We start from the raw sequence: 27,645 nt of genomic DNA, 5'->3' as shown, positions 1-27,645 counted from the left end.
GATACATTACTTACTTTAATCCGCGTGTCTACCTTGAGCAGAGTAAACAAAGTGTTCATATCTATGAGTGCTTGTCTTGTCTCTCTATATACAGTTCCCAGGAAGTTAAGGGGTAATGAAAGTTGAAAAAGCAGTCCATTCACCATTACTAGATCTCCGACGGTAAGGGCACCTTATTATGCAGTTGGAAAAAGAAAAGGTATAAGCTCTCTAGCTTAAGAAAGAGTTTTAAAGCCAATTTCTGTGACACATAGTTCTAAATGTACATAATCAGCAACATTTAAGCTGACACAAGTTATAGAGCATATGAATGCATGAATTAGGCAATGTAGGAACCTGGTGTATATTGCATGGAGAGGGAAAAGCATACCTAACACACTGTGTAATATATGAAAAAGAATGATTTAAGTAATGACAGAATAAGAAGGTTAAAAATATTTCCTTTTTCCTCTAAGGCATAAGCAAAGATTTCTTGTATAGTATTTAAAAAGAAAACTCATAAAAGTACATATATTAAAATTGGAGTGAATGGCTAGCATGACAAAGAAAGATGATGCATCTCATATTATGAAGACTAGGCACAGACATTACTTGTAAATGAAAAAAACCCAGTAGAAAAAGCTACTGAATTATAAAACAAGACCTTTAAACTAAACAGTAAATTAATAACATTGTTTTCCAGGTTTATAAGAAAAATTAAAGATACCAGATACTAAAAAGGTTGATATCTCAAATTAATAAAAGCATTATTATTTTTTTAAAAAGGTATCATAAAGTAAACATTTTACATGGTTGATTTTTAAAACAAATTCTCCTAAAGAATCGTATTATAGAACCATAAAATGAATAAGCAGTATTTTCATTCAATAAGTAAGTCAGTGTTAATAAAAAGGAAGTAAAAGAATTATCAATCAAGAAAATACATTCTGATGGGAAAAGAAAAACACTCTGAAAATGTCAAAGTGCTTTACTGAGCACACTTTACAACTAATACAAAACACTTATTTCTTCCATTAACTCATTTATAATAGTCTCTAAATGTGATAACCATCAATCCATTACCTGCCACAATTCCGTGACTGGCAAGCACCATTATAGCTGTTAATCCAACACTGAAAATAGCACTTTGGCCAAAGTTCAGCATAGCCAGAGTAGAGGTACTTTTCAATGAAGCAGTCTCGTATGTCTTCAAAAATCTGTCATATCTCTGTGCTTCATATTTTTCATTATTAAAATACTATAAATATATAAAAATAGTAACTATGGGCAAATTTGAATATATACTCTTCTATGCAATTGGTGTAAGTTTTATCATACTTAATATATAGATATACTTTGGTATTGAAGATCCTATTATAAAATAAAATTCAACTTTGAAGAAAACAATGGGTCAGAGGAGTAGGAAGGGAATAAGAAGGGATAATGGGAAGGGGACAGGAAAGGATAATGGGGGGGGATATAATCATAATACATTATATACATGTATGAAACTGTCAAACATAAAAATATTGACTTTCAATATATTGGATTATGGTATTCCTGAAGGTTTTCATGTAATGGATTATATTCAAAATTCATACAACAAACATTTCTTAATTAGTTAATAAATTTGAACCTAGACTTGATTTAAACATGCCTTCTAGGAGTGACACTTCCTTCACAAAGCCTTAACCTGAGGCCTTAAATTCCACCTGCCCTCACCATATCATGACTTTTTGAATAGTCATTTGAATACTTCCTTTAACTTTTCTAGCAGATTATAAAATTATAAGAAGTCAAGGGGGACATTGTAATCTTTTTTACCATCTTCTCCTATCATAGCCTAGTGCTTAGTACAGTGCTTCGCATATGAGAGCAATTCAGTAATTATTAAGTGAATAAATGCAAAAATGAATGAAAAATTTAAGGAAAAGCACGATGCTAGGCATTATGAAGGATAAAAAGAGGATCAAGAACTTGCATGTCAACTTAATTAGCTAATATTCATTTGTAATCAAGATGCTAATCATATATTTATGATCACTTACAAACTCAGAAGGTAAAATTCTGATATTTCCAAATAAAAATCAAAGAGAAAAGAACATTTCTAAACAAAAGAAAAATGAAGGAGTATTATTTCATCACACCTAGAGATCCTATCCTAATCTGATATTCTTACAGTGCCCATTAAATTAAATGACAGAACAAATCCTAGTGTGAAAGGCAGCCGAAAAGACACTTAGACAGATTACCTTCACAGTTTCATAATTCAGCAGTGAGTCAATAGCAGCGTTACCTGCGTCATTATCTGCTTTGTTCATTTCAATTCTAAATTTAGTTCTGTAAGACAAAGATTTACACAGCCTGAAACATATGCTATACCATAACTAACTTCTGCAGTCTTGACTGGCCTCTGGGAAATACCATACCTCCAGCGTGTAACCGCAACTGTGAATGCTGTATATGCACCAAGTGTTCCTAGGGTTACCAATGCAAACTGGGCACCACATTTGTAATACTGGAAAAAGAAGTCAAGAGAAGTGAAAAGTGATTGAATTGTCTCTGGCTTTCATCATTTACAATATGAAAAGTGAGAGATCCTGGCAATATTCTCTATTATGTACAATAAAATTGAATAAAATAGAAATTTTAAAAATGGAAAAATAACTAGTTTAGTAAAAGGTGATGATGAACCATGCTTAATTACATTTTGAATCAAAATTGTAACTGCATATAGCAGTTTATAGTCTAAATTTTAATATAAAACTTGGCAAAACAGAAAGCTTATAGAGAATATTATTTTCTTTGAAAGTATTATTTAAGATACTATGCACTTCAAATAAATAAGAAATATTCCTTATTTTAGAATTATTGTTTTAAAAACAATACAATGAAACAAAATTTAAAAAAGAAAGTAATTACTGTTCTTGTCACTTTATAGCATAACAACAGCAAACTTCAGTCAAAGGATACTTATAAAAACTATGATGCTGAAAAGTTACATTAATCAATAATGGATTAAAAATCAAATATCTTAAACAATCTACTCAAGGTAACAAGGAAAGAAAGTCAAATTGCACCTGTCACAATTATACCATCAAATTCTAACATTGAAACTGTGTAAGCCTAAAGAGGAATTAATTTAAAGTTTACAATGTTATAATGTGTTAGGATTGATAAACAAATCTAAATATTTTGATCACACAATCCAATGTGTGACATACAAAATTCTTGGAAAAAAAAACATTAGAAGCACTAATAAATGATCTAGGTGTCTAAAAAATAATACATAATTTGGAAAGTCCTTTGACACCTGTGGCAAAATAATGAAACAAACAGCAAAATGTTTCTGGCATCAAGGTATGCAAGAGCATAAAACAGCTTCAACTATTTATTTGCTATTAGTAAGATTGAAAGATAAAAGGTTACTATGAAAAAACACATTACTTACCAGAACACTACAGACAAGCGTCATCTCAAACACGATAGGGAGAAGATTAAACACTAAAGCACTGAGGACAAAACTAATACCCCTTGTTCCTCTGTCAATAGCCTTAGATAAAGCTCCTGTCTGTCTGCTCAAATGGAAACCCAGATCCAAGTTGTGAAGATGGAGAAATACATTTTTGGCTATTCTTCGGATTGAATTTTGGGCTACTTTTCCAAATACTGCATTTCGAACTTCATTGAAAAAGGCAGCTCCAGCTCTTGATACACCATCTAACAAAACAAAAGAAAAAAGTAGGAGGGGGTATAGAAACATTAGAATTGGAGCAGTGTAAGTGGCAAAGCTGCACGAAATCTTTATACGATGAATAATTCATCCAATACATATAACACAGAATATTTACACTAAAAGAAGCATAGAACTCATCTACTCTAATGAGTATTAACCTTTCCATCATCATAAATCCCTTTCAGTGTTATTTGACCCTAGATTTCAGATGCTGAAAGAAATTCCAATTAAAATACTTTTAATATAGAATAGCCCAGATGGCCTCATTGTGGATAAGTGTACAATATCTTAATTCAATCTCTCAAATAACAAATGCAAAAGGCTTAGATCCTGAAGAGTCAAGTGCTTTTAGCAAGCTCCTGTTTCTGTCTCTAAAGTGTTAAAGAGCCCTTTCAAATGTACAGCTCCCCACTTCATTTGAAAAAACATTCTATTATTTTCTAATTGCATTTGTATGTCATGGTTACTCAATATATTTTAACAAAGCACTAATGTTCATATATCATTAATTATCCACTTCTATTTAATATTAACAGTAAGAAAATAACTGGCCTTTCTAGAAAGATAACTTATAAAAAAGCCTAGTGAAGGTAGTGGTAATACAATTAATGTCTTATTTTATATTATTCTTTTTTAAACATGGAAAATGCTACTGTCACAGAAGTTTTGCAAAGCATATCACAGAAAGAATTTTCAAAAACAGATCAAAACAAATCTCACATAAAATAATAAAAATCCAAAATGCTAAGTTATATTTGTGGTGAAAAGGTCATCTGCTCAAATATGATGAACCTTCTTGAAGAAAGTCAACACCTGTAGACAGATTAAAGAATCATACATACAGCCAATCAGAACTGCTGTTGCCATGGTTGCAACTGTATTTGGTGCATCACTCAGGTTCAGCATGTTTCCCGACATCTGGTTGAGGCTGTCTACAGCATATTTAAACATGAAAGGAACCACAATATTCATGGCCTAAAAATATAAAAACATCAATTACCCACCATACACAAAACATTTATTATAAAAGTACAAATATTTTCCTTAAATTATTATTTGTGGTAATGTTTACTGGATACATTTACTGGAATTGAAATGATTTTTGAAATTTACAAAGATAAAAATCTTTGGCACTAGAAGCTCTGCTATTTTAAGATTTTTACACCACACTGCCATGTTAATATTAATTTACAAACTACGTGAATTAGTCAAATGCTCCTGCGTGCACAAAAGCATTCTTTATCAGCTGCTAAAAATGTTTTCTATAATCTGAAATCCTACAGAACTCATGGCACTTAGCAGTAAACTGTCTTGCATTATAGTTATCTGTGTATATATATTTCCCTTTCCTTTTATAGTCTTGAGGGTCTGCATTATATCAGTCTTTTTCATCCTACTGCAATAGAGTATAATATTTAGTATATAGGTAATAAATACTTTAAAGTTATTTTTCACTAATGTAAAGTTGAAATTATATAGCAAAAGGGATCATAAAAGCTGAAAAGTGACAAGAATGATTTACTATTGGGGAAAGATTACCATTGATAGATATGTTTAGCCCACAACAGTCTTTGTTCTAATATCATTCAAAAGAAAATCAAACATCAAATGCCTTCATTTGTCCTATATTTCTTTTAGACTATCCTAAAACAATTCTAATACAGAAAGCAGCAGGATATGTTCAGGAAATTTACAGACTAACAAAGGACTTTTGAAAAGATTAAATTACAGACTTAAAAACAAATGCAAACAATGAACAAGGACTATGAAACACACTGAAAAGACAGCACCTGCCCTATTGCCATGATACCCTCTTGACAATGGGGATGTAGTATCGGGAACTCACCAAGGCCAGCTGGCCCGGGTCTGAAAAAGCCTGGGATAAAACCGGACTCGCTGAACATAGCAGACAATGAGGACTACTGAGAACTCAAGAACAATGGCACTGGGTTTTTGATCCTACTGCACGTACTGGCTTTGTGGGAGCCTAGGCAGTTTGGATGCTCACCTTACTAGACCTGGATGGAGGTGGGTGGTCCTTGGACTTCCCACAGGGCAGGGAACCCTGATTGCTCTTTGGGCTGACTAGGGAGGGGGACTTCATCGGGGGAGGGGGAGGGAAATGGAAGGCGGTGGCGGGGAGGAGGCAGAAATCTTTAATAAATAAATAAAAAAAAAAACAAAAAACAAAACCAAAAAAAAAGAATTAACCATTTTTAAGCTATGTAAATCTTACCAAACAAGATCTCAATTAACTGTGATAACATTAAAAAATAACATTCAAATATAAACAGCTTCCTGCAAAATTCAAGATGTCGAAGGGGAGGGGAGAAGCAGGGAGGGGCGCAGAGAAAAATGTATAGCTCAATAAAAATCAATAAAAATCAATAAACATCTGGTAGAATATGCTTTTAAGAATGTAGAACGATGGTATGGTGCTGTGCTCATATTTTTAAGGTTTCTAACTATTCATGCTTCCCCACTATCTTTTCACTTTCTAAAGCTCAATCTGATTCTCTTATTCGTAATACTTTTAGAAACTTGCAGCAATTTGACCACATTTTCTAACACCCATTTTAATAGACTATATTTCAATATTATCACTCTCATGATACACTTATTAACTTTGTGCATGATCTAGTCAATATTTGAGGAAAGGCAGATACCACAAGGTTTAATGATGTGAATGATATGCGGCAGAGGGGAGATTAAAATTGAAGCCTGGCACTTGAAGTCAGTAAAATCTCCAGTATGCCACAGCTGTATCAGCAACTTACAAGGCAGGACCCATATATTTTATTTCTTTTCTACCCTAAAATGAATGTTTTCAAATGCACTATTGAAGACATTTACACTTATAAATTATAACTTGGGCAATTTAAATAAATTTGAGATGATTCTAGATTTCCCATATAATGAGGTCAAATTTCTTATTCTGCATTCCAATACATTTTCTTCAGTAGAAAGAAAAGTGATAGTTAAAACAACCACATGATTCTCCTAATTCACAGCTTATTATACCGTTGCCACAATGATGGTGAGTAATAACAGAATTCGGCATATTAAAGTTGTACTATTTTACTTTCTTAAAAATGTTTTTGGGTTTGGTCAGTTTGGGGAGCATTCCTGTAAGTATGCAGAACACATTAATGTCATCTGCCCTGTGTTGTTATTAGCAGAAGAAACAAAGCTAAGAATAAGCACTAACACTAAATATAAGTGAAGATTGGCAGTTTCCTCATAAAAATACTTTCAAGAAGCAAAGAAATACATGTACTTAAAAATGACAGAAAGATATTAATAAAGTAGGAGAGCTTATCTGCCATGTAGATCTTTCATTTTGTCTGGGTTTTCTGGCCTTATGATACAGTGGGGATGAGGTGTGGCAAATGCCTTTCCAAATTATTCTACCTTAAGGACAACTAGACTTAAACCATCTAGACAAATGCGAGCCATTAATTGAAAACTTTGATTTAAGACAGTTGTATCATCACAGGAAGAGCATCTACAGGGACTGTGATCTACCTACCCTTCAAACAGCAACTCTTATGATATTTAATATACCTACAGTTCTGTGTCAAAACCAGGCAGTTAACATTGGTGCATTACTATCAAAGAAAATAGAGAACTCTTTCTGTTTTCAACATATGTAATCTGAATTCATGCCTGTGTGAATATTATTATGTATGTGTTTCCATGCATTTTATTTCATATCTAGATTCAAATAAGCACCACCACAATCAAGATCCATTGTCTTGTGGAGGTTGTACACACCTTTAATCCCAGCACTTAGGAGGCAGGAGGATCTCTGAGTTTGAGGCCAGCCTGGTCTAAAAGGACAGTCTCCAAAGCTACAGAAAAACCCTGTCTCAAAAACCACAACAAAAGATCCATAATTACTCAAACACCTCAGAACTTGTGTTTCATTGAATGTACTCTCTTCCCATCCTGTTTGAAAATTCAATTTAATAAAGATAAATATAGAAGAGAACTCAAGTTAAAATGAAATGAATTGAAAAACTCAATAACAGTTAAAAAAAACTTGGGGGAGTCTCACAAGTAGAAAAAATCAAGTAGAAGATAAAATATCAGTAGAAAAATTAGATCATATATACATGATGCACTTCATATTATATTATAGAGTGATAGTGATAAAAGCAGCCATGTGGATCAATGGAACAGTACAGAAAATCTAGAAATAAACCAACACATCTAAGGGCACCTAATATTTAACAATGGTTTCAAAAACATAGTGTAAAAAAGAGAGCCTATTCAACAAATGGTGCTGGCAAAACTGGATATATAGTTATAGCTCCCACCCTGTATACAAATAATTAAAAATGGACTACAAAGAACAAGGTATGGTGGCATAAGCCTATAATCCCAGCACTTGGAAGGCAGAGGCAGGTGGATCTTTGTGAGCTGAAATCAAGTCTGGTCTACAGAATGAATTTCAGGACAGCCAGGGCTATATAGAGAGATCCTTTCTCAAAACAAACACAAAGTAAATCAAAGACCTTAATAAAAAACTTGAAACACTGAAACTACTAGAGGGAAAACACTTCAAAATAAGGCAGACAGAAAAACTTTCTGAACAGAAAATCATTACAAGTATTGACAAATGAGATTGCATGGAATTACAATTTCTACACTGCAGAAGAAACTTTGAGAAGAGTAAACAACTTACAGAATTGGAGACAATCTTTTCTAGTTACACTCCAGACAGGAAGTTAATATCTAGAATATATCATATATCAATAACTACAAAACTAACACACACAGTAATCCAAACTACCAATTAATAAGAGGTTAATGAATGGTTCTCAAAAGATACTTCAGACAGTTTAGTATCTAAAGTATAAGTTGCAAAAATTACATAGCAACACACGAACCAAAGTACAATCAATAAATGAGTTAATGAAATAATCAGACAGTTCTCAAGATGAGGGATACAATGAACAATAAACATATTAAGAAGTGTTTGACATCCATAGTTATCTGAGAAATGCAAATTAAAACTATGTTGAGATTGAATCTCATTCCAGTCAGAATGGATATCAACAAGAAAATAAATAGTGGCTTGGTGGGTAAAATAACACAGTTTAGCAGCAAACATTGATGGCTGCCTCAAGAAAGGAAGAAGGAAAAGACTGATAACTAAGACTTTCATGTGTTGAACGTGGAAAATCTATGTCCATATACACAAACATGCACACACACATACTTAAATTGTTTTTTTTTTTATGGAGGAGGGTCATGTGTCTATGTGTTACTTTCATTGGTTAATAAAGAAACTACCTTGGCCCGTTGATACGACAGAAAACTAGGAAGGCAGGGAAGACAGAACAGATGCTGGGAGGAAGAAGGGAAGTGAGCAGACATCATGCCTCTCCTGAGACAGAAGGTTAAGAATCTTCCTGGTAAGCCACCACCTCGTGGTGCTACACAGATTAATAGAAATGGGTTAATCAAGATGTGAGAGTTAGCCAATAAGAGGCTGGAACTAAGGGGCCAGGCAGTGTTTAAAAGAATACAATTTGTGTGTTGTTATTTTGGGTATAAAGCTAGCCATGCGGAAGCTGGGCAGGAATACAGCCCACCGCTCCTTCTACATTTTTTCTTTTTTTTTCTGAAAATGCTAAATGACTGAATTGTTTTTTTTCTAAAGAAAACAATATATGCAAGGGAAGATGTGGGGGGGCATTTATTCACAGCTGGGTGTGTCAACTGGTATGGTACAGTCATTCTAGAAATCAGTATGAAGCTTTATAAAAGTGTATGTAAAATAGAACTATCATATGACCCAGGTATCACACCCCAGATATATACACAAAGGAATCTACATTTTACCACAAATAAACTTACACATAAATATTTATTGCTCTCTATTCACAACAGCAACAAAATCAAATTAGCCTAAATGTCTATCAACAGATGAATTGATAATGAAAATGTTTTATACCATAGAATTTTCTGCAGCAGCAAAGAAAAGTTAAATTATAAAATTTGTAGTTAAATGGAAGGATTTAGAAATTATTTTAGTAAGTGACTCAATCCAGGCTCAGAAAGGCAAATATCACTTGTTGTCATTCATAATTAGATTGTAGCTTTTAATATTTATGTATGTGTATAAATGTGGGAATAAGAATAGAGATGAGTCATAAAACTAAAAGAGCAATCATTTGAGGGGAAAAGAGAGATATTGATGCAGAGAAATGGTCAGCAGTGAAAATACACATACAAATATCATACAGATTGAGATGTTATATTATATATGCATGTAATAGCACTTAGCGAAAAAAAAGCCATGGATTTTGAAAGGAGTCAGAAGGGGTATATTGGAAAGTCTTGAGAGAGGAAAGCAAAGGGAAAATGGAATTAAATTATGTCTTCAAAATAATAATAAAAGAAAATAAAAAAAACTAATATATTGTATTGGCACAAAAACAGACAGGTGGACCAATGGAATCGAATCGAAGACCCTGATATTAATGTACACAGCTATGAACACCTGATTTTTGACAAAGAAGATAAAATTATACAATGGAAAAAAAGAAAGCATCTTCAATAAATGGTGTTGGCCTAACTGGATGTTGATATGTAGAAGAATGCAAACAGATCCATATCTATCCACCATGCACAAAGCTCAAGCCCAAATGGATCAAAGACCTCAACATAAATCTAGCTACACTGAATCTCGTAAGAGAAAGTAGGAAGTAGCCTTGAATGCACTGACACAGAAGACCACTTCCTAAATAAAACACCAATAGCACAGATACTGAGATCAACCGATTAATAAATGGGACTTTCTGAAACTGAGAAGTTTCTGTAAGGTAAATGACACAGTCAATAAGTCAAAATGGTAGCCTAAAGAATGAGAAAATATTCTCACCAACTCCATATCTGACATAGGGATGATCTCCAAAATATATAAAGAACTCACAAAAAAAAAAGAACTCAAGAAACTAGACTTCAAAATACCAAATAATCCAATTAGAAATGTTTTAAAATTAAAAAATTACAATACCCAAACGATGTTCAATAATACCACAATGACATGTGCTCAACTATGTTCATAGTAACATTATTTGTCATAGCCAGAACCTGGAAACAACCTAAATGCCCCTCGACCAAAGAATGGATAAAGAAGATGTGGTGCATTACACAATGGAGTACTACACAGCAGAAAAAAAATAACATCTTGAAATTTGTGAGCAAACATCTAGAAAACATCATATTGAGTGAGGCAATCCAGGTCCAGAAAGACAAATATAATATGTACTTACTCATAAGTGGTTTTTAGAGATAAAGCAAAGAAAAATCAGCCTACAATTCACAATTCCAGAGAACCTAGACAATAAAGAGGACCCTAAAAGAGAGATACATAGGTCTAATCTACATGGGAAATAGAAAAAGAGATGATCTCCTGAGTAAATTGGGAGTGTGAGGATCATGGGAGAGGGCAGAAAGGGAAGCAGAAGGGAGAAAGCGAAGGAAGCAGAGAAAAATATATAACTCATCAAAAACAATTTAAAAAATAAATCGGAAATACAAAATTGTAATTGTACTCTGCTACTATGAATAAAAAAACAAACCCCATGCAATGTAAAGTTACCAGAATATAAAACATAAGGACCTGTGGCTTCAAGGAGCTAAGCTACTTTGCCTGGGTTACATATGTAACTATTTCTGGTGTTCCTTGTTCCTTTTGTAGATCCAGATTTTTTTCATTTAGCATTAAATTGTTTGTGCCTCAACAAAGCAGTAACATTCCCTGGGCAGAGATTCCCTTAATGAAATATTATTTCACATTAAGTATATCTGAAAATATTTTTGTTTTTCTTCATATTTGGTTTTATGTCATCAATAGCATTATGTATCAGTTACTAGATGCCAAATGCATATTGGTGCTCCTGATGCTACAACTTAACTATTATTACTATTCTAACAATCAAATACTCATCACTCATATATCCATATGTCCATGAAGCCTGATAGCACCTAACTTGTTCTGAATTACTTCATGTTTTCAAGGATGCTATCAAATGAGTAATAATGTATATTTAATATTGAGAGGTTCTTTTCCACTAAGAATTTTTTGAGATTCATCCAAGTTTATTTAGACAGTATTATATTCCGATTTTTATTTCTGGGTTGCATATGTTTCTAGTTTGATTAATCCTGTCTTTTTTTAGCATGTAGCTATATTATAGTTAGTGGCTATTATAAATAAATATCTATGAATATTTGTATACAAAAATGGAGTACAGATCTAAACAGAGAATTCTCAACAGAGGAATCTCAAATGAAGAAAGGCACTTAAGGATTTGCTCAACATCCTTAACCATAAGAGAAATGCAAATCAAAACAACTCTGAGATACCACCTTATGCCTGTCAAAATGGCTAAGATGAAAAGCACTAATGATAGCTTATGCGTGAGAGGATGTGGACTAAGGGGAACACTCCTCCATTGCTGGTAGGAATGCAAACTGTACAGCCATTTTGGAAATCAGTGTGGTGATTTCTCAGAAAATTGGGAATCTACCTCAAGACTCAGCAATCACTCTTGGGCATATACCGAAAAGATGTCCAATCATACTACAAGGACATCTGACCAACCATGTTCATAGCAGCATTATTATAATAGTCAGAACCTGACAACAACCTAGATGCCTCTCAACCCAAGAAGGGATAAAAAACAGGTACACAATGGAATAAAAAACACTGACATCTTGAAATTTGTAGGCAAACAGATGGAAATAGAAAAAAAACACTCTGAATAAGGTAACTAAGTCGCAGAAAGACAAATATAATATGTACTCACGCATGTGATCCTATCTCCTAATCTACCTGGCTCCCTGATTAACATGGCATCTCTGCTCCCTACTTCTCTTGTGTTCTAGCTAAGATGCTATCTACCATGTTGTTAGTAAAGCTGGGCTTAACTCTAAGATGTTAGCACTCTGTTCTTGAATCTCTAAAACAGTGAGCCAAATAACCTTTTGTTTCTGAGGTAGCAGCCTTGGGTATTTTGTAGCAATAGAATTTTATACAAATAGAAAATGGAATGGACTAACAGTGCACTAATGATGTATAAACTATAATGAAAGGACAAACCAATGTCTTCTAGCTGTTAGGGTTCTTGAATGGTTTAAAATAAAGGGGAGTTTTGAGAGTGGTGGCATTTTTCTGCATCTTGACTGGCAGAGTGTGCATGCGTGAACGTGTGTGTGTGTGTGTGTGTGTGTGTGTGTGTGTGTGTGTGTGGAGGGGAGGGAAGGAGGGAGAGAAGAATAGGGAGAATGAGCATGTGTTTTAAAAGTCACAACGCTGTTTATGAAAAACTGTCCTGTCACAGGTCACAACAGACCTGGCTTCCTAGGTACAGAACATATATAAAAATAAGAATATATCATATACTTCAAAGTTTCATGTCTGTCTCCTTCCTCAAAGGAAGAAACTGATTAATTTTACTAGATTACAAATATGTAGAAAGATTTATCTAATCTGTAATTGCATGCAATAACTTAAGTATAATAAAAATAACGGGCCTTGTCCTTATAAAAGGTATCCTTTCTTAGACTAGAAATTTAAACACACTTAATCTGCTATATTCTTTAATTTTCACAGATTGCTGTATCTATAAGAAACTGAGAGAAAATGGGAAGTACACTTGAACGCACTGGCATGGGAGACCACTTCCTAAATATAACCCCAGCAACACAGACACTGAGAGAAACAATAAAATGGGACCTCCTGAAAGTGAAAAACTTCTGTAAAGCAAAGGCCATGGTCAACAAGACAAAATGAGAACCTACAGAATGGGAAAAGATCTTCACCAACCCCACATCAGACAGAGGTCTGATCTCTAAAATATACAAAGAACTCAAAAAATTGGTCATCAAAAGAACAAATAATCCAATAAAAAATGGAGTACAGGCCTAAGCAGAGAACTCTAAACAGAGGAATCTAAAATGGCTGAAAGACACTTAAGGAAATGTTCAACATCCTTAGTCATGAGAGAAATGCAAATCAAAACAACTTTGAGACTGCATCTTACACCTGTAAGAATGGCCAAGATCAAAAACACTGATGACAACTTAAGCTGGAGAGGTTGTGCGGTAAAGGGAACACTTCTGCATTGCTGGTGGGAATGCAGGCTGGTACAGCCCCTTTGGATGTCAGTGTTGTGATTTATCAGAAAATTGGGAAACAACCTTCCTTAAGACCCAGTAATACCACTCTTGGGTATATATCCAAAGGATGCTCAATCGTGCCACAAGGACATGTGCTCAGCTATGTTCATAGCAGCTTTGTTTGTCATAGCCAGAACCTGGAAACAACCTAAATGCCCCTCGACTGAAGAATGGAGAGGGAAAATATGGTACATTTACATAACGGAGTACTACACAGCAGAAAAAATAACGACATTTTGAATTTTGCAGGAAAATGGATGGAGCAAGAAAACATCATTTTGAATGAGGTAACCCAGACATAGAAAGATAATTATCCCATGTACTCACTAATAAGTGGTTTTTAAACATAAAGCAAAGAAAACCAGCCAATAAATCACAATCCCAGAGAACTTAGACAACAATGATGACCCTGAGAGAGACATACATAGATCTAATCTACATGGGAAGTAGAAAAAGACAAGATCTTCTGAGTAAATTGAGAGCATGGGAACCTTGGGGGAGGGTTGAAGCAGGGAGGGAATAGGCAGGGAGGGGAGCAGAGAAAATGTAGAGCTCAATAAAAATCAATTAAAAAAAAAAAGAAACAACTCAGAAGGGCAGGTGTCTCACACCTATAATCTCTACTTGGGGGGCTGCTAAGACAGATCACAGGTTTGAGGCCAGTCTGGGCTACATAGTGATACCCCATCACAAACAACCAAAACAAATTGAATTTATTTAATTTCTAATACAAAAGTATAAAATTGGGTATACTAATTAAGAAAAAATTACAGAAATGATAATATGATCAGGATGTATCTCTCAGCTGCTCCTGCACCATAAATGCAGACATGCTTCTACCATGTTAATGGACTAACCTCAGAAGGTGCAAGCAAGCACCTAACTAAATGCTTTTTAAAAATAAGGGCTGCCTTGGTCATGGTATCTCTTCATAGCAGTAGAATAATGACTAAGACAGATGTTCGTACCAAGGACCAGGTTATTGCTGTGACAGGCCTGATCATGATGTTTGTTGGAGGAATATGGAAGACTTTCAGACTTTGGACTAGAAAATTAGTTGGACACTTTAAGTTGGGCTTAAGGGGCCACCCTAGTAGGAACACAGAGACAGTGTTGACTGAGATTTGAATGGTGGAGACCCTGCACAAGAGGTTTCAGAGGGGAAGAAAGTGACCTAGAGTGTATTCTTGTGACATTTTGGTGAAGAATGTGGCTGTTTTTTGCTCTTGAACTAAAGATGGGCCTAAAGTTTAATTGAAGACTTTTGGATTAATAGCATTGACAGCGGAGATTTCAAGATAGCCCAGTACTGAATGTGTTGCTTGGTTATTGGTTATCACTCTTAATCAGATCTTTAATGAAAAAGAGCAAGCTGAGTAATGACAAAACAAAATATACAGTTTGAGTTGAGGAGTACCCAGAAATATAATTTTGGAGCCAAGTCCAATAAAGTTTATTAGAGATAAAAAGTTTATATGGAATAAAGGTATTGGTGAGCTCAGGGTTAAGACCCCACCTAGCTAAGCTTTCCACTTGTGAAATGGAATGAAAAGAAAAGCTTAGTCAGTGAAGGAAAAAAACAAAAACAGAAAGCTGATACAAAGGTAATTGGATTAGGAGGTCAAATTCCAGCCCCAACAAGCAGTCAAACTTGGCAGTTTGGGCCATAAGGTTCTGGCTTTTGAGTTCTCAAAGATACAAGAAGGGGTTGTGGAATCTCCTTCAGAGCCTAAGGAAAGCTCCTGAGGCCAGGCTTCTGCCAGGGGAGTCCCTGAATGAAGGCCTAGAAAAACACTGCATGAAGCTCTAGGATGTGTTGGAGACCCCAAGATGTTGGATGGTGTGGGATAATTCTGTCAATTATGTTTTAAATAAATGCTGATTGGCCAGTAGCCAGGCAGGAAGTATAGGCGGGACAACCAGACAGGAAGTAGAGGTGAGGCAGTGAGAACAGGAGAATGCTGGGAAAGAGGAAGCCCATTCCTCCCAAGTCCTGTCCAGACACTGAAGAAGGAAGATGTGACCTGCCCCGCTGAAAAAGGTACTGTGCCATGTGGCTAACATGGATAAGAATATAAGTTATATGAGTTAATAAGAAGCCTGAGCTAAGGGGCCAATCAGTTTATAACTTATATAGACCTCTGTATGATTTTCTTGGGATTTACCAGCTGTGGGAGCTGGGCAGAACAGAAACCCCAACTAGCAGGCTCTCATGTTACAGTTGGAGATGCCAGAGTTGTGGGATACCTGCCAAAGAAAGCTGCTAAAAGGGAGTACAACCAGCCCAAGAAAGAGATGGGGCTGCAGTCAACAATGTTGAAAGGAATTGTAGAACTGAAGAGTGTTGGGCATAAGAAATGGAAATGCAGTGTTCGAGAGTATGTCCTGCTTTGATTCAGTTCTTACTAAGCTCTCTTTCCTCCCTTTTGAAACGGTAATATATATCCCATGCGATTCTATGTTGAAAGTATGGAGTCCACTTTTTTATTTTGATTATATAGGGGGTTACATTTAAGAGATTGCCATGAGTCTCAGAAAAGACTGAAATTCTGACTTTTAAACAGTGTTAAGACTGAAAAACTATAAGGACTTTTTGAAGTTGGACTAAATGTATTATGATATTGCTACAAGCCTATGGGGAATATGATAGTATAAGCATGAATGGCCACCACATACTCATATATTTGATTGCTTAGTCACCAGGATCAGGTGTGGCCTTGTTGGAAGAAGTATGTCATTTGAGGGTGGGCTTTAAGATTTCAAAATCCCTCGCCAAATACAGAATCTCTCTCCCTGCCTAAAGATCAGGTGCTGCTCCTCCATGTCTCCATGCTACCTTGCCATGACGGAATGGATTAAATTTATGAAACTATAAGCCAGCTCCAATTACAAAGTTAAGATCTATCTTGGTCATGATATCTCTTCACTTCAAAGACTAGTGACTAAGACAGTTCATATCCCAACAAAATTCATGTAGAAATTTGGTTGTCATTGAGGCATTGTTAGGAAACAGGACCTTTCCAAGGGGAACATGATTCTGAGAAGGATTTGTACAGGCCTTGTGGAACTCTTTTTAATTCTGGAGGCAGCTACTGTGGAACTGTCCTAAGAATGAATCTCTATAAAGCAGAAACTGCTGGTGACTGTTCTATACTTGCCCTCCCACTTTCTACTAGAGTTGTTGCAGCATGAGGGCATAGCCAGAAGCTGGCCAGATACAGATACAAGCACTATGCTTTTGGAACTCTAAGCCTTCAGAACCTTGAATTCAAATCAAATGTTATTCTTGTTTTTTTTTTTTCTTTTTGAGACAGGTTCTCTCTATGTAGTCCTGACTGTCCTGGAACTCACTCACTATGTAGACCAGGCTGGGCTTGAATTCACAGAGATCCACTTGTCTCTGTCTTCCTAGTACTGGGATTAAAGACAAGCGCCCAAACACTGGGCATCAAATGTTATTCTTTAGGAATTGCACAGTCTCAGATATTCCACTACATCAACAGAAGCCGAACTAAGGCATCATAAAGGAAAGCCAAATGTATGCTGTATCTAATCTATATGATGTCAAAATTCCTGGCCAATATGGACAGTTTCCTTAGTTATTCACATTCCAGGATTAATCATGGCTTTCACTTTTCTAATCATGAAAATACTAACTATGTCATGTAAGAAATCTGATTTTTTTCTGACTTTTAATATATGAAGTCTTCAATAATTAATTTTGTTCAGTGTGTCCTCTGTTAACTAAGGGCACTGAAAGTACTGCTGCCAAGAAAGGATGAATATCTGAAAAAGTGAAAGAGAATTTTGTTCCTTTGTTAACTGCCTCTGTAGTCACAAAAAGAGGGAAAAAGAGAAAAATAAAGATCAGTTACATTAAAGGGAGATTTGATGAGCAAGACAAAACAATGGAAAAGAGAGAGGGAGAGAAAAGGTTGTTACACAATTTGTAAGGATGATTAGGTCACTGTAGGACCTTTATACAATTAAAATCTTTATTCTCATTAAAAAGAAAAAGCAAGGCAAACATAAAACAAAAACAAAACAATTTTCCAAGCTCAAATGTAAAACTCTTTTATGCTTTATAAAGTAATTAATTCATTAAAATTAGGTTTGAAAAATAAAGTGCATGTCTTAAAAGAATTTTATCTCCTAGATGAAGAGCTACAGGCAATTAATGGCTGTTTACAAGGAAAGAAAATCAGTCTTCTTGAGGGATGAGCTCTGACAGGTTATGTAATCCCAAGTGATCAGCCCCAAACACATGTTCATATGAGCACCATTAAATAGAAACAGCAGGTTGCATTTATATACATACACACATGTGAGTATGCATGCATATGTAACATCAATAATTAATGAAGAAGTCATGAAGTTGAACAGGACCAGGGAACACTCAGAAAGAATTGTAGGGGAAAACTGTTGAGTAGAAATGATGTAAATACAGTACTCGTATAAAATTCTTAACAATTTTCACTGTAAAAACAACTACAGACTTCTATCATGTAAACAAAATTCTGCTGAGGTAAAACACCATGACCAAAAGCAACTTGGGGATGAAAAACTTTATTTCACTCAAACTTCCATATCACAATTCATCACTGAAAGCATGCAGGAGAGGACTCTGGAGGCAGGGGATGAATAGTGTTGCTTACTGGCTTGCTCTTCATGTCTTGCTCAGCTTGCTTTCCTATAGAGCCCAGAATCAGCAGCCCAGGGGCAGCACTAGCCACCGTGGGCTGGGTCTTCCTTCCCCATCAATTACTAATTAAGAGAATGCCCTATAGGTTTGCCTACAGTCTGTACTAATGCAGGCATTTTTTCAATTGAGGTACCTTCCTCTTAGATGACTCTAGCTTGTATCAAGTTGACATAAAACTAGCCAGCATACTTGCATATAAATTTTACTTTGGGGGACTAGCAAGATGGCTTAGAGGGTACAGACACTTCCTACCTCATTTGACATTACTTGAACTCCTGTACTCGAACACAGTGGAAACAGAGAACTCTCCAGCAAGTTGCACTCTGACCTCACAAGCATGCACATACATGTACACATGTGGCATACACACAAACAAACAAACAAACAAATAAATAAATAAATGTTTTTAGAAGTTAACTTTGGGTATTAAACAGTAGCCAGAGCAAAAAACAACCCATTGAATCAGACTTGAATATGGACTTTGAGAAGGTGATCCAAGATATAAAAATAATTTGTATGAATAAGACACACAACAATTTCCATATGAAAGTAGAATATATACTTGTAAGAAATTCACTCAGTGTTTCACTCAAGATAATAGTTTGATCGGGAAAGTATAAACATGACAGAGATGAGACAAAAATAAGAGTCTGTATTTTGTTGTCAAGTAACAGATACCTAAAACACACTACAGACAAGTAAAAAATCTATGGGTCAAAATAGCCACAAGAAAACCTTTTATTTGATATTATATCTCAAACACCAAAAAAAAGGAAATGGAAAAACAATTATCTTTTATATCCTTACCTCTAATAATCAAATCTAATAAATATATTTTCTTACATAATTCCTCTAGGAGATAAAATTTAGGAGTATATCAGACAAAAAAAATTTTAACAAAAAATTGCAAGATGTAAGCATATTATAAAAGTTACATGAAGCTTTTTGCTTTATTCATTAATTTGTTTGAAGAAACATTAGGATTTGGATTAACTCCTAGTTTCCTGCCTGACACATAAGGAACATAAAAATCATTCATGCTCACAATTTTAAATTAGACTGAAAAGCTACAACTTTTCTTGGTTGTGATCACAGGGCAATCTTTCATCCCAAAACTTGAGAGACAAATATATGTACACATTCATTACTTTGAGGGAGAATCTGTATCTATAACCAAAAAAACAAACAACACAAACAAAACAGGTAAATTTAGCATGTAACTGGTGGAGAGAGGGAGGGCTAGACCAGGAGATTAGACTACTGGAGGCGGGGGCTATGGTTTTATGACTTGTAAGTCATATTTCTATGGAAATATACTGTGGGTGATTACAGAAAAATGTTTACTTTGGCTCATAGTCTTGGAGCTTTCTCTTACGTTTGCTTGGCACCACTGGATTTTGGCCTATGCTGATCCTGTGGTGAGTGGACATAGTGGCACAACCTGCTCAATTCATAAAGTCCAGGAAAGAGGGGGAGAATGGAAGGGAAGGAAGGAAGAGGGACCAAGATCTCAAGGCCTCATATGTCCAGAAGATTTCCAAATAAACTCTACCTCTTAAAAGTTCGACCACCTTCCAATGATGTCATTGGCTAGGGACCAAGACTTTAAAACACAAGCTTTACCAAAAAAAAAAAAAAAAAAAAAATTCCTTCATTATTTAAAGTAGGGTGGGGGGGGGCATGTAAAAGTTTTCAAATATGCCCAGAGTATTTTCTCATTAACAAACCTTTTCCTCAAAGGAAATTATTTCACCAAAGACTAACTGAAGAAAGAAAATACCCACCTCTGTCTCTTGAGCCTCACTGTCTAACCTAACTACAGAGGTGAATGCTTCGAAGCAATTGTAAAAGTCACATCAAAGGGCTAGAAACTCATTCCAAATCTGAGACCTGATCATAGGATTACAGAAATATTTTCTCTAAACCACTTAAATGCACATCAATAGAGCTCCTTCAGAATTACAAAGGACTACAACTGAAGAAACTTCAACTTTGCAAACCCATTTTAAAAGGAGAGATGGCTCAGCAGTTAAGAGCACACATTGCTCTTGTAGAGGACCTGTGTTCCAGTCCTAGCATCCATGTGGGGATTCACAAAAATCTGTAACTCCAGTTCCAGGAGATTTAACTCCCTCTTCTAGCCTCTGCAGGATTAGGATTACACATGCTACACATTTCCATGCAGATAAAACAGTCATATGCATAAAATATCAACAAAGAAATCTTTTTCTTAAAGGAGATTCCAGCAAGTTCTAAAAACAAGGGGCTATAAAATAAAAAACATAATTTTAAGGAAAGGGGGCTGGAGAGATGATCAACAGTTAAGAACACTTGTTGCTCTTCCAGAAGACCTGAGTTCAAAATCTAACACCCTCTTCTGGCCTTCATGGACACATAGATACATGAGGCATTACACCCACATAGATTTACATTTTTAAAAAATACTAAAACAAGAAGAGAAAAAACAGATGAAATTTTAGCTGATACATAGAACAGATAATTTCTAAATATAAATATAAAACTTCACACTAAAGGCCTATTTAGCTTAGTACCATTTTAAAAAATCAATACATTATGTTCAGATTTCCAAAACAAAATTAGAATGCATGTTAAAAGGCAATAAAAATCTAACTAGACAAAGTAAGCATTAAAACAAGACTAAAGTTATTTTGTAGTTATCTGACAAGTAATTTATTTTCATTTTATCTTTTTGCAATATTGGATATTGAACCTAGGCCTTCCATATGCAAGTGCTCTTTCACTGGACTACATCCTCAGCTTTTGAAATTTTTGATATAGTACATTGTTGGGAAGATCCACCCAGCCCCACTCCTCCCATTCCAGACCCCGTCTCTGAGAAAGCCCACCATTGGAGGCTCCAGCCATGGAGGGCAATTAAAGCCTCTTCCTCATGGTTTCTCTTATTCCACTGGGAACACCAGGTAATGCTTTGCTCAGATTTAGTGCATCATCAGAGAGACTAAATATCAGGGTACAGAAATTTCTCATACATCACTAAGTTACCTGGCTTGCCTTACTTAAACTTACAGGCCCTCTTGCTTCAGGCTCTCAAACAATTGAAATTATAGGCCTCTGTTGCCAGGCCAAGCTTCAAATAAGAAATTTACATTTCCTTTAATATGCTAAAAGATTCAGTGTAAAAAGCAGATTGCCTATAGAGAGAAAGGACCACCCCAAAAGGAAGAATTAAGAGGATAGACTAGAAATCAAACACACTATAAAAGAAATAAAAAATGTATTTAATGGGCTAATTGATAGGCATGACACAATAAAACAAACTGGTGAACTTGAAGACATATTTCAACAGAAGCTTTGCAAACTGAAAAAGAGAAAACAAAGATAATAAAAAAGTACAAAAGAATATTCAAAACCATGGGACAGTTTCAAAAGCTGATACATATATAATGAGAATATTATAATAAAAATAGGAAAAGGAAAATAAATATATGATGTCTTAATGTTTAAATATTTCTAGAATTGTTAACACCAAATCAGATATAAAGGAAGCTCACAGAACAAGCAGAATGAATAAAATCTACACCTTGGCCTATCATATCCAAATCGCCAAAAATAAAACACAGAAATAAAGTTAAAAGGAGCTGAAGGAAAAGGCATTTTGCCTGTAGAAGTCACAGGTAAAAATAACATTGGACTTCTCTTCTGAAAACATTCAAACAAAAAGACAGTAAAGAAAACTATATAAGTTGAAGAGTTAAGAAAAAATCTCTACAACCTATAATTCTATACCCAGTGAAAATTTTCTTTAAAATTGGAGGAAAATATTTTCTAAAATGCAAAATTTGAAAGGAATTAATTAAGACCTGTGGCTTCTAAGAACTATTTTTAAAAATTTATCAAAAAGAAGAAAAGTGATATAGGCCAAACTTTAAATGTACATAAAAATAGATATCTGTTAGAGAGAAAAGCAACTGTATGTAAAACACAGACATTTGTTTTCATTATTTGACCTAAAACATAACAGAATCTTCAAAGTAATACAATCTGTTGAATAATCAGAGCTCATGGATAAACAACATGAATGACAAGAATCCATAAGTAATAGAAGGACTACACTGGAAATGCTATTCTTTGCACTAATCATCTAACAGTACAATATTATATGAAAGTAGCCTTAGATTAGTTATACAGGTTTAGTGTAAGCTCCACAGTCATCAGAAAAAAAATGTTAAAAGACACAGAAGTGAAAATCATAAAATGCTCAAATATAGAAGACATAGATTAAAAAGAAAACAAAAGCAAAAGCCGAAGCACAGGACATTTGTCATAGTTACTTTTCTATTGTGACAAAACACCAAGATCAAGAAGGCAATTTATGAAAGAAAGCATTTAATCTGGAGGGCTCACAGTCCTAGAGGGTTAGAGTCCCTGACCTCCAAGGAAGGAAGTACAGCAGCAGGCATGCATGCTGCTGAAGCAGTAACTGAGAGCTTGCAGGAGTCACAAGCCACAAGCAGGAGACAGAGATACAGCACTAACTGGGAATGAGGTAAGATTTGGAAACCTCAAAGTCGACCCCTTGTGACACAACTAACCCTTCCTAAAAACAGTTCCACAGATGGGAACCAATAATTCAAATATATAAGCCTATTAGGGCCATTCTCACTCAAATCGCCGTAACAGTAAATAGAAACGTTACAGATATGGTTAATTTTAATAACAAAATTATACCAAAAGATGGTCAGAGGGGATTTAAAAAACATTGTGACCCAACCTTGCTTTAAGTATAAAGACAAAAATGGATTAAGAGAAAATAGAGCAATATACGTCATAGTAATATTAATAAAAATAAAGCTGCAATAATTTTATTGATCTTTAAAAACAATTTTAATATTAAGGAAATGTAACAAAAACAAAGAGGATCATTGTCATAATGAAGTGGCCAATACTACAGCACATTAACAATAGCAATATGCACATACTTTAAGAATGTCAAAACGTTTTGGTGAAATATGATGCATAGCAAGAAATAAAAAGAACCCTCTATTACAGTTGGAGACTTACAAAACCACTTCATTAGTAATTAATCGAAGTAACAAAGTAAGTTAAGAATTTGGTTGAAAAAGCATAGATTGGTAGTACTTTTTTCAAGTCTGTCTTGACCTTTGGGCGTTGGTGGATCCAAGTTGATCTCCTGAAACTTGTAAGAACCGTCTTTAAGAGGCAAAAATGTCAGATATGTTAGCACTATTATTGTTTGTAGCTGTGTTGAAATCAATGCTGTAGAAGAGACAAGGAGACTCATATTTTCAGTCACATAAAAGCTTGGAAACCTAAAAATAATTTTGACTAAAAGCAGTAATATTGTTGGACAGGGGTGACACACGCCTTTAATCCCAACGCTCAGGAGGCAGAGGCAGGCAGATCTCTGTGAGTTTGAGTACAGCCTGGTGTACAGCGTGTATTCCAGGACAGGCTCCAAAACTACAGAGAAACCCTGTCTTGAAAAATAAATAAAGAAATAAAGCAGTAACATCTTAAAAAAAAAGAATTTGGTTGAAGTAAACTATCAATCATTTGGATGTAAATAATATACAGAGTACTAATACCTCAACCAACAATATCAGAATACAGTCTTCTCAAGCTCATAAATTCATTCACCAAAATAAACCACATTCTAGGCCAAAAATAAATCATAACAAATTAAAAACAATATGTATCATATAAAGTTATGTTCTCAGATAACCAATAAAATTAAATTTTGATATAAATAACAAAATGATAGCTGGCAAACTTCAAAGATTGATTTAACCAATACATTTCTACTAGCACATAAGTAAAAAAATTTCAAGAGGAATTTTAAGGTATTTTGAGCTAAACTGAAATAAAATAACAGGCTATAGATAAAGCTTAGTAAGTAGAGTGCTTATCCAGCATGGAGCTTGGGTTCTATCCCCAGTACTGAAAAAACTGACTGGTGTGGCATACAACTGTAGTCCCAACACTGGGGAGGTGGAGAAAGGAAAAGTTCAAGCCCAGCCTTGGTTACACTGTGTATCAGAGGCCAGCCTATGCTACGTGACACCCTGTGTCCAAAACCCAAAACAAAACAAAAAATGGAATTTATAATTTATCATGATTTGTAAGATACAGAGAAATAATAAAGAGGAATTTATATAATTCAAAACATACATTATAGAAGATCTAATTTGGATGACATTCAAACTGATTATAATGTTTGTGAACCCAACACTAAAAAAAAATTCTAGACTATATGGAGGTTAGGGAAACTAGCATATAATGGGGCCTACATTAGTAAAGATATTTGTCTCAGTTAGGGTTTACTATTGCTGAGAAGAGACACCATGACCAGGGCAACTCTTATCAAGAAAACATTTAATCGTGGTGGCTCGCTTACAGTTTCAGAGGTTCAAGCCATTATGATCATGATTGGGAGCATGGGTGTGCAGGCAGATGTGGTGCTGGAACTGAGAGTCCTACATCTTACAGGCAACAGGAAGTCGACTGTCATTAAGGGAAGCTTGAGAAAGAGGCCTCAAAGTCCAGCCCCACAGTGACATACTTTCTCCAACAAGGTCATACCCCTAATAGTGCCACTCCCTCTGGGGGCCATTTTCTTTCAAACCACCACATTCCACTCCCTGGTCCCCAAAGACTTATAGCCATATCATAACACAAAAACTGCTTTCAGTCCAACTTCCAAAGTCCCCATAGTCTATTACCGTCTCAACAATGTTTAAAAGTCCAAAGTCTCTTCTGAGACATATGGCAATCTCTTAACTGTAGTCCCCTTGTAAAAATCAAAATCAAAAGATCATGTACTTCCAATATACAATGGCACAGGATATATATTACCATTCCAAAACACAGGGAAGGGAGCATAATGAGGAAATGCTGGACCAAAGCTGAAGAGTCCAGAAATAGAATATAGAAATAAAGGATCTGGTCCAGGAATATAGAAATATGAAGTTGTAAGCCCAAACACATTTTGGGAGGAAATGGCAGCCACTGTTAACCTTTAACAAACACTATCTGCCTTAAGAGCAGACATCCTGGCAGCCACTGTGTACAGAGATAAACTTTTAACAATTGTCTCCTGCCTCCCAGCTTCCCAGCTAGGCAGGTACTGCAGATAATGGTTAGTTTCTGTTACCGCTATAGGACCCTCTCCTTGTATTCCCTTAATTTTAAACTATCCCCCTTGGCCACTAGACTCTCTGTCTTGCATTCTTTCAGGGATAGTGAAAAGTGGCTTTCACAAACATCCTAATTAACATTCTAATGTCCTATAATCAAAAGTTGTAAAACTTAAAATGTAATGTGACTTTAAGCCTGACCTCAAGGTTGTAAAAACTCTTTGGCTTTCACTTGGTACTTGCTTTTACCATAAGAAGAGGCCAAAGATCAGCCCCCATTGTCAGAATTCCAGAAGCCTGATATATGGCTATGGTCACAGGTATAACTGATAAGCTTTGTGTGCCCCATTGAGATTTTTTTTTTCAGGAATAAAGCTTGGTTCTGGTTTAATAGACTTTGGTGGTCTGTCTCCCATCATTGCACCACCCTGGACCCAATAAAGCAAGACTAAAAACCAGCTGGGCAAACTTCAAACTATGCATGCCAAAACGCCCTCCACATCTCCAATTCTATTCAGCTTTGTTGACTACTTTGTATTGGGCTGGTTTCACTTCCTATTAGCAGTTCTCAGCAGCTATCCCATGACTGTGGCATCTCTAACATCTGGGGTTCTGTAAGGCAATTCAGGCTTCAACTTCACACAACTGCTCTCTACAAGGCCTTCAACCGGGTACACCCCTGACACATGCCTGGCCTCAGTGACTGTCCTTAAGTGGGGAGGCAACTTCTATAACCTGTTTCTTCTATCCTTAACTCTAAAGGCAGAACCACATGGCCAAAGCTGCCAACTTCTGCTGCTTACAAGGGCTGAAACTTGGCCCCCTTGTTTAATTATATCCCTATCAGCTTTCTACATTCCTTTACTGCCTAAGTTTGGTTGTCCTGAACTTGATCTTTAAACTAGACTGGCCTCAAACTAAGAGATCCACCAGTCTCTGCCTTCCCAGTGCTGCGATTAAAAAGGTGCATCACCACATCTGGCTGTAAACTTTTCTTTAATTCCTTTCTACAAATTGGAAATATAGCTGGGTGGGATCTTGTCCTGAGGTCACCACTCCCTTTATTTCATTTCTTAATTTGTTATCATCTTGAACAAAGAACTTAGCTCCATTCCACTTTCTGGGGCTCATTTTTTCCACAATTATTTTTTCCTTGCTCAGCTTGTTCCTTTTCATTATATAACTTTATTAGAGTTAACACTAGTAACCACAAAACAGTCTATACTAAGTTGTTTTGAGATTTCCTCTTCCAACAGAATTAATCTAAACTCTTCATTTTACCTCAGGCAGACTCTTTGGAAAAGGACAAAATGTAGCCACTTCCTTCCACAAAATATCACAAGGATAATCTCTAGATAGCATACTAACATCCTTCGCTGAAACCTCTTGAGTGAGCCCTGGACAGTTCAAATAACTCTTAGCAATACTGTCTTCCATGATTTTACTAGCATGGCCCACTAAGCAGTACTTAAAGCATCCCACTATTTTCATAACCCAAAGTACCAAAGTCTAAATTCCCCAAACAAAAACATGGTCAGACCTATCAAAAAAATATCCCACTCCTGGTACCAACTTCTATCTTAGTCAGGGTTGACTATTGCTGTGACTACAGCCAACTCTTACAAAGAAAACATTTAACTGAGGGTGGCTTGCTGACAGTTTCAGAGGTTCAGTCCATTATGACCATGAAGGGGAGCATGGTAGCATGCTGGAGCAGAGAATGTTATATCTTGTAGGCAACAGGAAGTTGCCTATCACACTGAGGGAAGCTTGAAAAAAAGAGACCTCAAAGCCCACCCTCACAGTGACACACTTCCTCCAACAAGGCCACATCTCCTAATAGTACCACTCAATGTGGGGGGCTATTTTTTTCAAACCACCACAGTATTCATAAG

At 35.5% G+C, this 27,645-nt stretch overlaps 1 protein-coding gene across 1 annotated transcript in view; it reads right to left on the bottom strand.

Moving 5' to 3' along the window:
* The window catches only part of Abcb7 (ATP binding cassette subfamily B member 7), a 165,860-nt gene that overhangs the window by 25,305 nt on the left and 112,910 nt on the right, over positions 1-27,645 (bottom strand). Inside the window, exons 5-10 of the mRNA XM_075957046.1 lie at positions 4,558-4,690; positions 3,431-3,699; positions 2,409-2,497; positions 2,232-2,319; positions 1,063-1,237; positions 15-172 (exon numbers count right to left, since the gene is read on the bottom strand). Coding sequence (XP_075813161.1) covers positions 15-172; positions 1,063-1,237; positions 2,232-2,319; positions 2,409-2,497; positions 3,431-3,699; positions 4,558-4,690 — 912 coding nt within the window. The remainder of the gene's footprint in view (positions 1-14; positions 173-1,062; positions 1,238-2,231; positions 2,320-2,408; positions 2,498-3,430; positions 3,700-4,557; positions 4,691-27,645) is intronic.

The sequence above is a fragment of the Microtus pennsylvanicus genome, chromosome X (genome assembly GCF_037038515.1).
Source record: "Microtus pennsylvanicus isolate mMicPen1 chromosome X, mMicPen1.hap1, whole genome shotgun sequence".
NCBI lineage: Eukaryota > Metazoa > Chordata > Mammalia > Rodentia > Cricetidae > Microtus > Microtus pennsylvanicus.
Note: the sequence above shows the minus strand (reverse complement) of the source record. Positions and strands in the feature narration are given on the sequence as shown.